General features: G+C 44.5%; 1 protein-coding gene across 7 annotated transcripts in view; it reads right to left on the reverse strand.

The window, feature by feature from the left end:
• The window catches only part of SCAF1 (SR-related CTD associated factor 1), a 438,521-nt gene that overhangs the window by 60,431 nt on the left and 363,810 nt on the right, over positions 1 to 14,280 (reverse strand). For all 7 annotated transcript variants that reach the window (XM_078655270.1, XM_078655274.1, XM_078655269.1 and 4 more), the window contains one exon: positions 13,907 to 14,035. In XM_078655270.1, the coding sequence (XP_078511396.1) occupies positions 13,907 to 14,035 (129 nt within the window). The remainder of the gene's footprint in view (positions 1 to 13,906; positions 14,036 to 14,280) is intronic.

Consider the following 14,280-nt stretch of genomic DNA (forward strand, 5'->3'; position numbering starts at 1 on the left):
CATACTGGTAAGTAGCATTTTCCGTTCGACGCATATGAGCTGAAGAATACACACTATGCATAGATTGTATAGCATTACCCACACCTAGCGGCGACCACCAGTATCTGTTGCAGTTGTTTGAAACAGTGTTTTTAATACAGCCTGGCCCACAGTGGCTTGTTGTTTAGTTTGCACATCTACACAGTAATGCTTTGTGAATGTGTGCGGTGTAAGCCATGTAGCTGCTCTGCATATGTCATCTAGGGGAATATTCCCCAAGAATGCCATTGAAGCCCCTATCTTTCTTGTTGAATGGGGTTTTGGAGGAATTGTTAACGACCGTTTGGCTTTCTGGTAACATATTTGTATTTGTTACCATCTGGATTTGTTTTACGAAAAGTTTGTGTCCTTTTGATATAGTACAGTAATGCTCTTTTGACATCTAAGGTGTGTAGAGCTCTTTCTGCGACTGTTTGAGGCTGCGAGAAAAATACGGGCAGCTCAACTGATTGATTTAGATGGAATGGTGAAATGACTTTAGGAAGGAATTTAGGATTAGTACAAAGAACCACTTTATTATGATGCACTTGCAAAAAAGGTTCTTGAATGGTAAATGCTTGTAGTTCACTAACCCTTCTGAGAGAAGTAATTGCTACTAGGAAAGCTACTTTCCAGGTTAGGAATTGCAATTCACATTTATGTAATGGTTCAAAGGGAGAACCCATTAATCTTGTAAGAACAATGTTCAGATTCCACACTGGTGCCGGTGGCATTCTGGGAGGAATTATTCTTTTGAGTCCTTCCATGAAAGCTTTTATAGCTGTTAATCACGTATAGGCTAAGTTACACTTTTGAAGATGTAATAGATATCCTATGATGCGTTGAATAGACACGTCTAAGGGATTTATTTGGTTGTTTTGGCAGTATATGACAAAGCATTTCCACTTAGCAGCATAACATGCTCTAGTAGTGGGACGTCTAGCTTCTTTAAAAATGTTCATGCATTCTGGAGGATGGTTGAGGTAACCAAACTCTATGACCTCAGGAGCCAGATCGCTAGGTTGAGGTGAGCTGGGTCCGGGTGTCTGATCTCTCCATGGCTCTGTGTTAATAGGCGTGGAGATAGGTTTAGTTTTTGATGTGGTACTACAGACATCTGCAACATCATGGTGTACCACGGTTGTCTGGCCCAAGTTGGAGCGACTAGAATGAGTATCAGGGAATGTTGTAGTTTGCATACCACTAACGGAAGTAGTGGGAGAGGAGGAAAAGTGTACGCAAATAGTTTTGACCAGTTCATCCATATCGCATTGCCTTTGGACAATGGGTGTGGGTATCTGGCGGCAAAGCTTGGGCATTTTGCGTTTTTGTGGGTGGCAAAGAGGTCTACCTGAGGTTGTCCAGGGAAGGCATGGCTCGGCAGTTCAGGCTGGACTGTTCCCATGAGGCACAGGGTCGGACTGATTTGCATATGGCCATGTCTGAACTGGGGTGGCATAGTGGGCTAAAGAACGGAGTTGGATTAAACCCAGATCTGTTGACTGGGTGTGAGTGTTTGATTGGTTCAGATGCTCTGTCCATCACCACCCCCTTTTGTACCGCTTTGTTCACCATAAGTTGGCAGGGTATGCTCAGACGTGAGTCCCTTGCTCACTTTGCCACTGGATTCAAGCAAGCCTGGCTGAAGACGGTTAAAATGCCAGATATCGGACCTAGGAAGCTTGTGTCCGGTCCAGGGAGGGCATGGCTTGGCAGTTCGGGCTGGACTGTTCCCATGAGGCACAGGGTCAGACTGATTTGCATATGGCCATGTCTGAACTGGGGTGGCAGAGTGGGCTAAAGAACGGTGATGGATTAAACCCAGATCTGTTGACTGGGTGTGAGTGTTCGATTGGTTCAGATGCTCCGTCCATCACCACCCCCTTTTGTACCGCTATCTAAGGTTGTCCCCACATTTGAAAAAACGGATGAAGAACTTGCGGATGAAGTTCCCACTCGTGGATCTGCTGTGTTTGTCGACTTAACAGATCTGCCATAGTGTTTTGTACTCCTGGGACGTGTTGGGCTAAGAGGAAGATCTTTAGCGGTATAGCCCATCTCCATATCTGCTGTGCTAACTGAGATAGCTGCAGAGAGTGTGTTCCCCCTTGTTTGTTTATGTAGTACATCACTGTCATATTGTCTGTGCGGACTAAGACAGCTTGGCCTGACACTTGCATTTGAAATGCTTTTAGGGCTAGAAACACTGCTAGTAACTCCAACTGATGTGGAGTAACTTTTGTTGCGGTGTCCACCTGCCTTGCATGGTGTGATGCAGTAGGTGAGCTCCCTAGCCGGAGAGCGATGCGTCCGCTGTCATGACTATTTGAGGAACTGGCTCTAGAAACGGTCGTTCTTTGGAAAGGTTTTTGGTGTTCCGCCATTGCAGAGAACGAGGAGTGCGACCGTCTTCCAACACTAGGTCTGTCAATTAACCTTGAGCCTGGTTCCATTGGCGTGCTAGGCACTCTTGAAGCGGACGCATTTGCAGTCTTGCATGAGGTACTACAAATATGCAAGATGCCATCATTCCTATGAGCTGCATGAACACTCGAGCTGGTAGAGAGTGTTGCGGTTTGAATTTTGTTAGGAGAGTTTGTACACTTGTTATCCTGGCTGGAGAGGGATAAGCTAGTGTTAGTTGGGTGTTTATTGTAGCGCCGAGATACTGTTGTAAGTCTGAGGGTTGCAGATGCGATTTGGTGCGATTTACTGTGAATCCCAAGTCGTGAAGCAGTTGAATAGTAGCGTGAGTGTGTTGCACAGACTGGCTGTATGAGCTGGCTTTTATGAGCCAGTCGTCTAGATATGGGAAGACATGAATAGGTTGTCTTCTTAAGTGTGCTGCTACTACTGCTAGGCATTTGGTAAACACCCTTGGCGCTGTTGAAACTTCGAATGGGAGCACTTTGAACTGGTAGTGCTGCCCGTCTGGCACAAATCTGAGATATTTTCTGTGCGCTATGTGGATGGGAATATGGAAGTAGGCGTCCTTGAGATCTAGAGTGACAAGGAAGTCGTTTAGTACCAGCAGTGGAAGGACGGAGTGTGACCATATGAAAATGATCCGACTGTAGGTAAATGTTTAGAGGTCTGAGGTCTAGGATGGGTCTTGGAGATCCGTCCTTCTTTGGTATTAGGAAATATAGGGAGTATACTCCTTTGTTTTTCTGATGCTCTGGAACTATTTCTATTGCATTCTTCTGCAGGAGGGATATCACCTCCTGTCTGAGCAATGTTAAATGTTCCTGTGACATTGGATGCTGCCTGGGTGGTATGTTGGGGGGGTAGATGTTCGTTCCAGACAATAACCTGATTGAATTATTTGGAGCACCCACCTGTCTGATGTGATGTTTTCCCAGGCTGGCAGGTCTTGTTGGAGTCTATCTCCGGCAGGAGTGGAATGGAACGGGGGAAGGGGAAGGGAGTCATTGGGCAGGGGTAGAGGCAGAGCATGAGTTGTTATTTTTACCTCTGCCTTTGTTATTGTTACACCTGTAACCACCCCTTTGGTAGCCCCTGCTGTAAGTGGACTGTGTAGGGGCTTTGTACGAGGTAGAAGCTTTGTCTGAAGTATATCCCCTGGTGGCACCTCGATAGGATGAGCGACAAAATGAACGTCTGGGAGCCTGCGACTGCAGGGCTCCCATAGATTTGGCAGTGTCTGTATCCTTTTTCATTTTCTCTAGTGATACATCTACGTTGGGTCCAAATAGGGGTTGCTCATCAAAGGTTGATTAAGAATGGCACTTTGTACCTCAGGGTTGAACCCTGATATACGTAGCCAGGCGTGTCTGCGTCGTAAAACGCTGGTGTTAACTGCCCTAGAGGCAGTATCTGCTGCATCGAGTGCACACCGAATAGAAGTGTTTGTGATGTTTTTTCCTCTTCGATAAGCTAGTTACCTCTATCCTTGTACCTGTCAGGGAGGTGCCTCATTAATGACTAACTCGTCATAATGTGCCCTGTCGTATCTGGCTAATAATGCCTGTGTATTGGCGATACGCCACATGTTTGCTGCTTGAGTCGCTGTTCTTTTCCCTGATGCGTCAAGTAGCTTAGACTCCTTATCTGGTGGTGCAGCCTAACCTGATGTTTGTGAGTTTGCTCTCTTGCGTGCATTGGAAACTACAAGTGAGTTTAGTGGTACTGGACCTTTAATATAGGCCGAGTCTGAGGGGGCAGCTATATATTTTTTCTCTATACGAGGGTTAATGACCCAAGTTCTGAATAGGTCTTTGAAGACTTCAGGAGCATGCTTAATCACTGCTTTAGAAACAATTCCCAACAGGTATTATTTAGGAGACAATTTACACAATGTATGCAATTAGCATTACAAGAAAAACCAACAAGGAGTCACTGGAGTTCTTTGAAAAGGTATTATTCACCAATAATAAACAAGTTTTTTTTTTCATAGGGTAATACAGTTAAACAGCACTGTACAGAAGGAATCATGTGACAACCCAGTGGCACTTGGTAAGTGGTGATATATACAGTAGGTGACTGTGAAGGTGCAAGTGCTAGAGTGAGCAGCGTGATCGGCGCATAGTGACAGATAAAACAATGGTGGCTCCAAAATAAGATCAAGTTGTAGTCACTTAAAACATGATTCAAAACAATTTAACAGGAGCACCAAGCTTGATATGCGTCTTATGATTATGCTGTAAGGTCGACGGCGTTTCGATCCCTGTGATTTGGGATCATCATCAGGACGGGGTTGTCGATGTGGACAGTGAACATCAGCCAGATCGAGTTTTCATGGGCTGCGTGTCCTGGCGGAGGCTCAGGAGTGGAAGGCTGATCCTGTAAATCGTCGCGTCAGATCAGCGGAGGGGTAGTCGGGCGCCTGTGTCAATCAAGGCAGCTCAGGGCGATGAGGGCTCTGTTAGATCACGTCCGGTTGGCAGTGAATGCCGGAGCTCAGGCGCCCGACTACACTTCCGCTGATCTGACGCGACGATTTACAGGATCAGCCTTCCACTCCTGAGCCTCCGCCAGGACACCCAGCCCATGAAAACTCGATCTGGCTGATGTTCACTGTCCACATCGACAACCCCGTCCTGATGATGATCCCAAATCACAGGGATCGAAACGCCGTCGACCTTACAGCATAATCATAAGACGCATATCAAGCTTGGTGCTCCTGTTAAATTGTTTTGAATCATGTTTTAAGTGACTACAACTTGATCTTATTTTGGAGCCACCATTGTTTTATTATCTGTCACTATGCGCCGATCACGCTGCTCACTCTAGCACTTGCACCTTCACAGTCACCTACTGTATATATCACCACTTACCAAGTGCCACTGGGTTGTCACATGATTCCTTCTGTACAGTGCTGTTTAACTGTATTACCCTATGAAAAAAAACCCTTGTTTATTATTGGTGAATAATACCTTTTCAAAGAACTCCAGTGACTCCTTGTTGGTTTTTCTTGTAATGCTAATTGCATACATTGTGTAAATTGTCTCCTAAATAATACCTGTTGGGAATTGTTTCTATTTACATTATACACCCATCCCAACCTGGTTTATGGGTCCCCTCCTGTTATTCTTACACATAATCACTGCTTTAAGCATTGGTAAAATGGATGAAGACCTTTGTGCATTATCAAAGGTATCCATTAGGAAGTCTTCCTCTACAGGGTCTGTATGTATGTCTACCGCATGATATTGTGCAGCCCTGTGGATTAATTCATTAAACCCTATAGTGTCTTTTGGTGGGGAAGGCCTTGAGGGGTATAAGTCATCCTGAGGGACATTTGGGACATCTGGGGTGGTATAATCATCCCACGGGTCAGGGGATCCTGTAGGAGTGGCTGGATCAGGTATGTTACCCCCCATATTTTTAAATGGCATCATTTCCATGAGCTGGAGTCGAGGTCTAGCTAGGCCCGAAGGCACTCGACGACGACCGGAATCAAGAACCTCGATGTTGAAGAGTAGCGTCGACTGGAAAAGTGTTAGAAACTAATTTTTTATCAGTTGGTGAGGATTGCGCGCCGAAAGAAATCTGTTCCAACATGGAGCGCTGGAAACATATCCGAGCCCGGTGGAGGAAAAAAACAATCTGGGGATGGAGCCGATGCCCATGCGCAGTATCATCCAAAGGAGGAGTCAGAGTCACCTATACCATGACTTCCAAAGACTTTTCTACAACAAAACAAACTGCAAACATCCGGGCCCAACACTAGGTGGCCATCTATGCATAGTGTGTAATCTGTATCTCATATGCCTCGAACATTAGTTTACCTTAATTTACTAAGTCCTGTGCCTTGGCTTTATGCTCATCTGGGAGATATTGAAGCAATTGCTCTACCTCATCCCAGTGTGCCCTGTCGTATCTGGCTAAAAGACCCTGCATGTTCGCAATGCGCCATTGATTAGCAGCTTGAGCAGCTATGCGCTTGCCAGAAGCGTCAATTAACTTGAACTCTATCTGGAAAGAGGAGCATCTCCTGAAGTCTGAGAAATTCCTGCTTACCAGCATTAGACACTACTAGGGAATCTAATGGCAACTGGCCCTTGATAAATATAGGGTCTGTAGGGGAGGTCTTATATTTTGTGTCTACTCTAGGAGTTAAGATGTGTGCTCTGACTGGGTTTTTAAAAATATCAGCGTGTCGCATCATGCCTTTAAGCATGGGAAGTGTTTGTGATAACCTGTGTGTGGATGCTAAAGTTTCAAACAAAATATCTTCCTCCAGTGATTCTTTGTGCAGTGCCACCCCATGATATTGTGCAGCCCTGACAATGAGTTCTTGATGGGATGCTTTGTCGTCTGGAGGAGATGGTGTAGCTGGGTAAAGGTCTGGATCATTATCATCTGGGGGATGAATTGTATAATCTGTTCATGGATCTGTTGGTAGATATATTCCCTAACCCCATCATCAGCATCGTCATCCCCATGGTGAGATTGTGGTGAATCCTGAGGTGTAATTTGCAAGGGATTCTCTGGTGGAGAAGGAGGTGGTGGTGATGGTAGATGAAAAGGACTTTCAGCCACACATTGTTTCTTTAAAGGGATAAAGGGATCTTTTAAGAAGTGTCATCATCCTGAAGCTTGCCTTTTGAGGCGGCTTTGTGTGAATATGGCCGGTCTCTGGGTTAATATATTTATTTATTTTTAGAATTTATTAAGCGCGAACAATTGCCCGCAGGCGTCTCGGCGCTGTATTGTATTACTCACTTGTTTGATACTGAGGATGTTTTTCAGAGGTTAAACAGCCAGGTTTTCAGTTTCTTCCTGAAGGACATTAAGTTCGGACATGATCTTATGATTTGTGGGAGAGAATTCCACAATCTTGGGGCGGCAACTAGGAAACGTCTGTCTCCCCAGTTGACCAGCCTAGTCCGAGGCACTGCCAAGTCATTCTGTCCTGCTGATCGTAGCATTCGAGTGGGAATGTATGGGACAAGATGGTCGCGCAGGAATTGAGGTGCTTGTTGATGTAAAGCCTTGTAGACGATACAAAGTGTTTTAAATTTAATTCGATTCCTGACCGGGAGCCAATGAAGACTCCTCAGGGATTCTTGTATTGGCTTAAATTTAGGAATGTTCAGGAGAAGTCTGGCTGCCGCATTCTGGATTGTTTGCAATTTCTTTATTATCCTGACTTGTGCGTTTGCAAACAAGCCATTGCAATAGTCCAGTGCTGACAATACCAGAGCGCTGACCAGTGTCTTTCCCACATTAGTAGGAAGAAAAGGAAGAATCTTCCTAACCAGACGTAGTTTGTAAAACGCCGTAGAGGCCGTCTGATTAGCATGAGCCAGAAAATTTAGCTTGTCATCGAAGATGACACCCAAATTTCTTACTTTCGTAACTGGTTTGGGTACGGCTCCAAAAGATGATGGCCACCAGGTTGGGGACCAGCTAGGACTGAGGTGGCCAAAGGTGACCACCTCAGTTTTATCAGAATTTAATTTCAGACAGTTTGCTGACATCCATTTTCCAATGGCCAGCATACCTGTCTTGAAATTTTCCGCCACTGTTTCCCCATTGTTCCTGACAGCCAGTATCAGCTGTGTATCATCCGCATATGAGGTAAGGTTCATCCCGTGCGCTTTGATGGTATTAGCGAGGTCCGACACATATATATTGAATAGTGTCGGACTAAGGGATGAACCTTGAGGCACCCCACATGGCAGCGATAACTCAGCGGATTCAAACTGGCCCAGTATAACTGCCTGGGATCTCTCTGCTAGAAAAGACGCTAGCAGATCTTTTGCTAGGCCTTGTACACCCATCTTTTCGACACGGTTGACCAGGATTTTATGGTCAACCGTGTCGAAAGCAGCAGATAAATCTAAGAGTACCAACAGTGCAGTGCCACCTTGGTCTCTGATGAGTCGAATGTCATCTGCAGCTTTGATGAGTGCTGTTTCCGTTCCATGATATTTACGGAATCCAAATTGTGTTTCATCGAGCAGGTGGTATTGCTCGATGAATTCCGTAAGTTGAGTATTCATAGTTTTTTCCACTATTTTAGCGAGGAAAGGTAAATTCGCTATAGGCCGATAGTTTTTAAGTTCTGCTTTGTCCAAGCCAGGTTTTTTCAAAAGGGGTTTGAGTAAAGTTTTTTTTAACTGGTTTGGAAAGATGCCTGTGCGGAACATGAGGTTAATTATTTGGGTAATGGCTGGGATAACCGTATCCAGTATTGAACGGAGGGTGTTTGAGGGACATGGATCCAGGGCTGATCCAGATTTAATTGTTTTAATAATGTCCTGAATATGAACTTCCGTAACCTCTGCAAAACAGGAAAAATTTATACTTGGGGATGGGGTATTTATTTTTTCAAGGCATTGGTTATCGGCTAGGTTGAAGGCTGAAAATATGTCATTCACTATACATATACAGCTTCTTTTGCTTAGGATCTGGCGTTAATGGAATAATGTACACTTTCGGATATGAAGGGGTCTCTTTCTGTTTTGGCATTGAAGTTTTCGGTGCAGGTGTCTTCGGTGCCGGAGGAAGCTGATCTTCGGCGTGGAAGGGTTCGGCTCTGAAGAGTGCTTGGTTTTCCACATGGAGGATTTCCGCTCCGAGCCGGACTTGTGTTTGGAACCGGAGGGCTTCGGTTCCGAGGAGGTCTTTTGACGACTCAGCACCGAGCCAGAAGGCTTGACTGGCTGTTTGGGAGCCGGGCCCAGAGGCAGGGAGTCAGAAACGTTGTCTCTGTGCCTACCTTGAGGCCGAAGTCTTGTGTTTTTTGCGAGTTTGTGGGGGAAGGGGTCTTCTGCACTCATGTCACCTTGTCCCTGTGGCAGTTCTTCGAGGTCTATCTTGAGCTCCGATTCCAAGTCTTGTTTGGAGTAGGCTTCCTCCTCCTCTGCCGCATCGATGTCTTCTTGGCCGGAATCTTGGCCGAAGATGTCCGGCGTATCTTCGATGCTTTGACGCTGCATCTCTCGAAGTCGAGCAAGACGATCAAGAAGAGTTTTCTTTGATCGGAACGATTGGCAAGAGTCACAGGTTTATTCTTTGTGCTCGGGAGACAAGCACAAGTTGCACACTTCGTGTGAATCAGTGTGCGGATACTTCGCGTGGCACCAAGGAAAGAATTTAAACAGAGTCCGTTCCATCGACTGAGAGCCAACTCGGCGCAGTCTAGCCTGATGGCCGTCCGCGAAGGTTTCCGATTGAAAAGTCGATTCCATTGTCGAAAGGATACGTGGAGAAATGGGAACGCGTACAGAAACAATACCGTCAACGGTAGAGAGGATTGCACGTCGAGGGGAACCTGAAGAACAGTTTCGAACCGGAGCACAGCAATACATGACTGAACCAGATGGAGGGAAAAAAACAATCTAACAATGGAGTTCATGCACATGCGCACTATCACCGAAAAGGAGGAGTCACCTTACCTCGTGACTAGGAAAGACTTCTTCGAAGAAAAATAACTTACAAATATCAGGACCCAACACTAGATGGCAGGAATATGAAAAGCATGTGTATCTACAGCACACATGCCTTGAACATAGTTTTCTGTACTGAAAAGCATTTAATGCACATGTAAAGTATTGTTAATGCTATACAAACATATTGCCAGTAATTTGAAGGTATTGCATAAAAGTCTACTTACCTGTAACTGATTTCAACTGGGTTCCTAGAAATAAAAGTAACTAAAGTAATATTTTTCTACAAACATTGGCTTGGGAGTCCATGTTTGCATGTGTGTTCCTGCCTTGTATAAGTATGTACACCAAATGCATAATGCAGTCACACTACCTTCTCATAAGCCTAACTGCCCAGCCCAGTTACCATCGAATTGGGAGTAAGGTATTCTCTACTTTTAACCTCTGCCATACCTTTGGGGACTCACTGGACTCTGATGGGGATGTGAGCTGCTCAAAAAGGGCGGTCCTTGTCTGGCTCCTCCTGGTCCTGAAGACAACTAGGGGAAGATGAGCAACCTTGCTGGGGAAGTTATTTCAAGCTGTAAGGATGTTTTAGTAATTTTGTGTCATTTTTGTTGTCAACTACATTGTTGTCGAAGTGATAGTCCTGTAGGTGTCCTCCAGTCTTGAGGCTTTTGGTGTCGTCAATAAACCCCCTCCTTGGTCTTTGACTGCAATGAAATTCTCGTTGGCGGAATCAATGTCGTTGACTGTCTCGTCGATGAGACAGCAGAAACTGTCATTGTTGCAGACAATATTGCTGTCGACAGTGATGGTGCTTTCGACGGGCTCCAAGATGAGTCTCGTGCCTTGTCAACGGTTATGAGGAAGATGTATACAGGCAATCCCCAGCCCTGATAGATGGTGTATTGGAGTCAGATAAGGCACCTCTGAGGAGATTTGTTTCTTTTTCTCCCTTTTAAAAGATTTTTTAGGCCTGGTGGGATATTTTAAGGGGCTTTCAGCTTTCCTCAGAGGTCCCTTGGTCATGGGATCTTGATCTTTAGTGACACTTTGCAGAGGTATCAATGTCCTCCTCAGAAGATGATGATTTCTGAGTTTTGTTTTTTGAAGCAACAGAAGAAGCTTTTGGAGGAAAAAGTGCGACAAATTTTACACTCCTTTACCTTATGCTGGGGGGTAGAGGCAGTAGAGACAGTCCTTATGTGGGTCATCTACATGTAAACTTTTCTTTCTGCAGGTTTTGCAGGACCTGAAAAAGCCTTTTTCAATATGTCCAACGTTGTAGCAGCAGTAGCAGAAGCTTCCAGAATCTGGGTTTAAGAAAACTGAGCAGAGCTAAGAGAGACTCTTCACACACGACGTGCGGTGAAATCTGAGGGACTCAGCTTCTCTTTGGAGTGTACTAGAGGGTACTATCGCCTGATTGTTTAAGGTTTGCAGTTTGGTCTTTTTTTAAAAGGACCTAGATAGGCTAGCTAAATGATTGTTCATTGCCATTATAGCCTACGATAGTGATGCAAGCTGCCTTATTATGGTACCGTGGGAGTACTACTTTGACAGGAAACGGTTCAAGCATTTGAATCTATGAAAGATCCAATCCTGTAAAACCCCAGTTCTTATCTGCCTATCTTCAGATGTCCTGTTCTCTATAATTCAGTAGCAGGTAACATTAGAATTTCCATACATTGCAACAGCAAAAGTCACACGTCAGACCACAAGAAAGAGCACATAGTGTGCATAAAATCCAAATACACATGAGGACGGCGACAAGATACTGTAACCAGCAGCTCGGTGCTTCCGTTGACAGCTATGCTGTATAAACAAGAGAGCGCTAATGTGCAAATTAGGTAAAGGTATGTTTTATATAAAGGAACCAACATGAAAGTAATAAGCTTCACATCAAGACACTGCTATATCCAAAAATGTGAATATACTTAAAAAGTCTGGCAGAAATCAAGTAAAAGCTGACCACAAGCACTTTATGTAATGTGTACTCAATAAGCACCTGCAAAAAGTGTAGAAAAACAAATCCCCATTGCTTTATTTGAAATTGGGACTAATTACCACTTAACAGGTGCTCTGCTCTCTTTCAGTAGAGGTAAAATATATACAATGTGTTTTTCATAAACCTCTGTCTGAAATGCTTCTTGAAGGAGACTGCAGTAGCAGCTTATATCTTTCAGATCATCAGGGCTACTGCAATTACACGATTTTGTGGCAGCAGTGTTTTAAGCATAATTATGGATTTGTCACTGTTGTCACATAATTCATCATATGCTGCTTAATCTGCAGATTTTAACAAAGAAATATAGTTTGTAGCTCAAACGGATCAAAGGTTACTAAAAAGGCCCTTCGCAAAAGGGGGCGATTGCTTATTGTTGTATTTGTATATTGGACTGGTTCTGATGAAATCATAACACTGCCCCAGTAGGTTTAATATTTGTAAAAAGGACACCATAACCAGGTAACACTATCACAAAATGTGCACCATTATACCGCTTAAGTTGCCGTTTCTTGCTTGATAATTTAGTAAACCTTGCCATATAATTTGGCGGCAGAATTTCAGTGGCCCTGCCTATGATATAAAAACGAACAACATATTAGAATTACAGATCTTCCTAACTGCAAGCTTTGAGCTAGTCGATGCTGGGGACTCTATCTAGTCATCCTACAGTCAGCAGCCGCAAGGGTGTAGTTGTGAATAGGGCAGCAGGTGCAGTGGCCCCAGGTATGTTAAGGGCATTCTGTGCCCCAACTGTGGGTGTCTTTCTTTTTTAAATCAACCAAACAGGTAGTAGAGGTGGCCCATTTTCCTCGATTGACCTAAAACCTATGGCACCATTGCTATGCCACCACAATCTTGTATTCAATCACGTCCCATTATTCGAGGTACCCATGTCACATTTGTGACGGAAGAAAGACAAATACACATCTTTTGCTGTGCATGACTAAGTCGTTGAAAGGATATGGTGTAGGTCAGGATTACTGATCTTGTGTAAGGCCTGTCCAAGGAAACAGAAAGAGTGCAACATCAGGCATGCTCTAGCCTTGCTCACGACCCTTAAAGAGAAGAGTCGTAGTGAGTGGGCGGGAACAGAAACGTTTTGACCAGCTGCACAGCATGTCAGGAAAAAATTACAGAAGGCCAAGACTCGATCTCACAGAATGCACAGAATTAAAGAGGTTGGGTGGATGGGAGGAACGGGGGTTTCTGGACTGAGTATTTGAACGAATATAAGCAAGTTGTCACAATGTACATAACCATGTAGGTGGAGGAGTTACAAAAGTGGGGAATAAGTCAGTAACTCGCCTCACGCAAAGCTTCAGTGGAATGTTATGAGGATGTCCTTGTATTCATCAGGACCACCCCAACTCAGCTCAAAGTTAGGAAAGTACATCTCTTAAAAAACACATCCTCATGATGCAGTAACAGTACACTTCTCCCAGAAATCAGACACCTGTCCAATCGCTCGCTCACTGATGTACAGGGCCAGTGGTAAGCATACACTCAACGTTTTGACTCGGTTCAAACTATACAAATAAACCATACACAAGGCGCAGGGTAGATAATCTATTCTTGTGCACACCCAGCAAGGGGAGAAGAGCAGGGCGAAAAATAGAATGACAAAGTTTCATCTTGTGCAGTTCTGTGTAAAGAGACGAACAGGGAGGACAAGTTTTGGGATAGGACAGGTACAACAACATTGTTCATTGTGTGTAAAGTACAAGTGCAGTGGGCACAAAAGCACAAACACATTGATAACCAATCCACATTGTATTAGTGTGAAGGGTATAACTTATTTCCCCTAAGAAGTGGTATACAAGAGAAGTCCTTGCACCAGACTTATGAGGGGTGATTACAACGGGATACAACAGTGTAGGTGGTAAGTCATATGTACCATACTTATGAAGGGAATGACCTGCGAAGTGACAAAACGGTGGTTGAACAGAACTAGTGCATAGTCTCTAAGGCAATGAGAACAGAAGGAGAGATAGGATGGCAACAGAACAAGTACACTCACCTTGCTTACAGCCTTTCGTAAAATGTCTTTATAATCCTCCTTGGTGATCTCCTTCCTCTGGTAGTAGGGCTTAATGGCCAGCTTCACTTCCTCAATGGCTCGCTCCTGCGTGTGAAGCTTTTTCAAGTACTGCCAAGGAGGAGAAAGCAATACAATCCACAATAAATAGTTGTAGCCAATAAGGGCGGCTCTGAGTTGGTCCACCTCTCACCCTTCTGCTCATCTAGGGTCCAATTAAACTGCAGAGTACCTCAGGGATCCTCCCTACCCCCCATCTTTCTAACCTGTGCATCTGCCGCCCTTGCATATTCTTTAAAGAATCGAAAATGAACAGTTTAGAACTACGCTGATGTAATGCAGCTGCTTTTCACCAT

Source organism: Lissotriton helveticus, chromosome 7 (assembly GCF_964261635.1).
Source record: "Lissotriton helveticus chromosome 7, aLisHel1.1, whole genome shotgun sequence".
NCBI classification, from domain to species: Eukaryota; Metazoa; Chordata; class Amphibia; order Caudata; family Salamandridae; genus Lissotriton; species Lissotriton helveticus.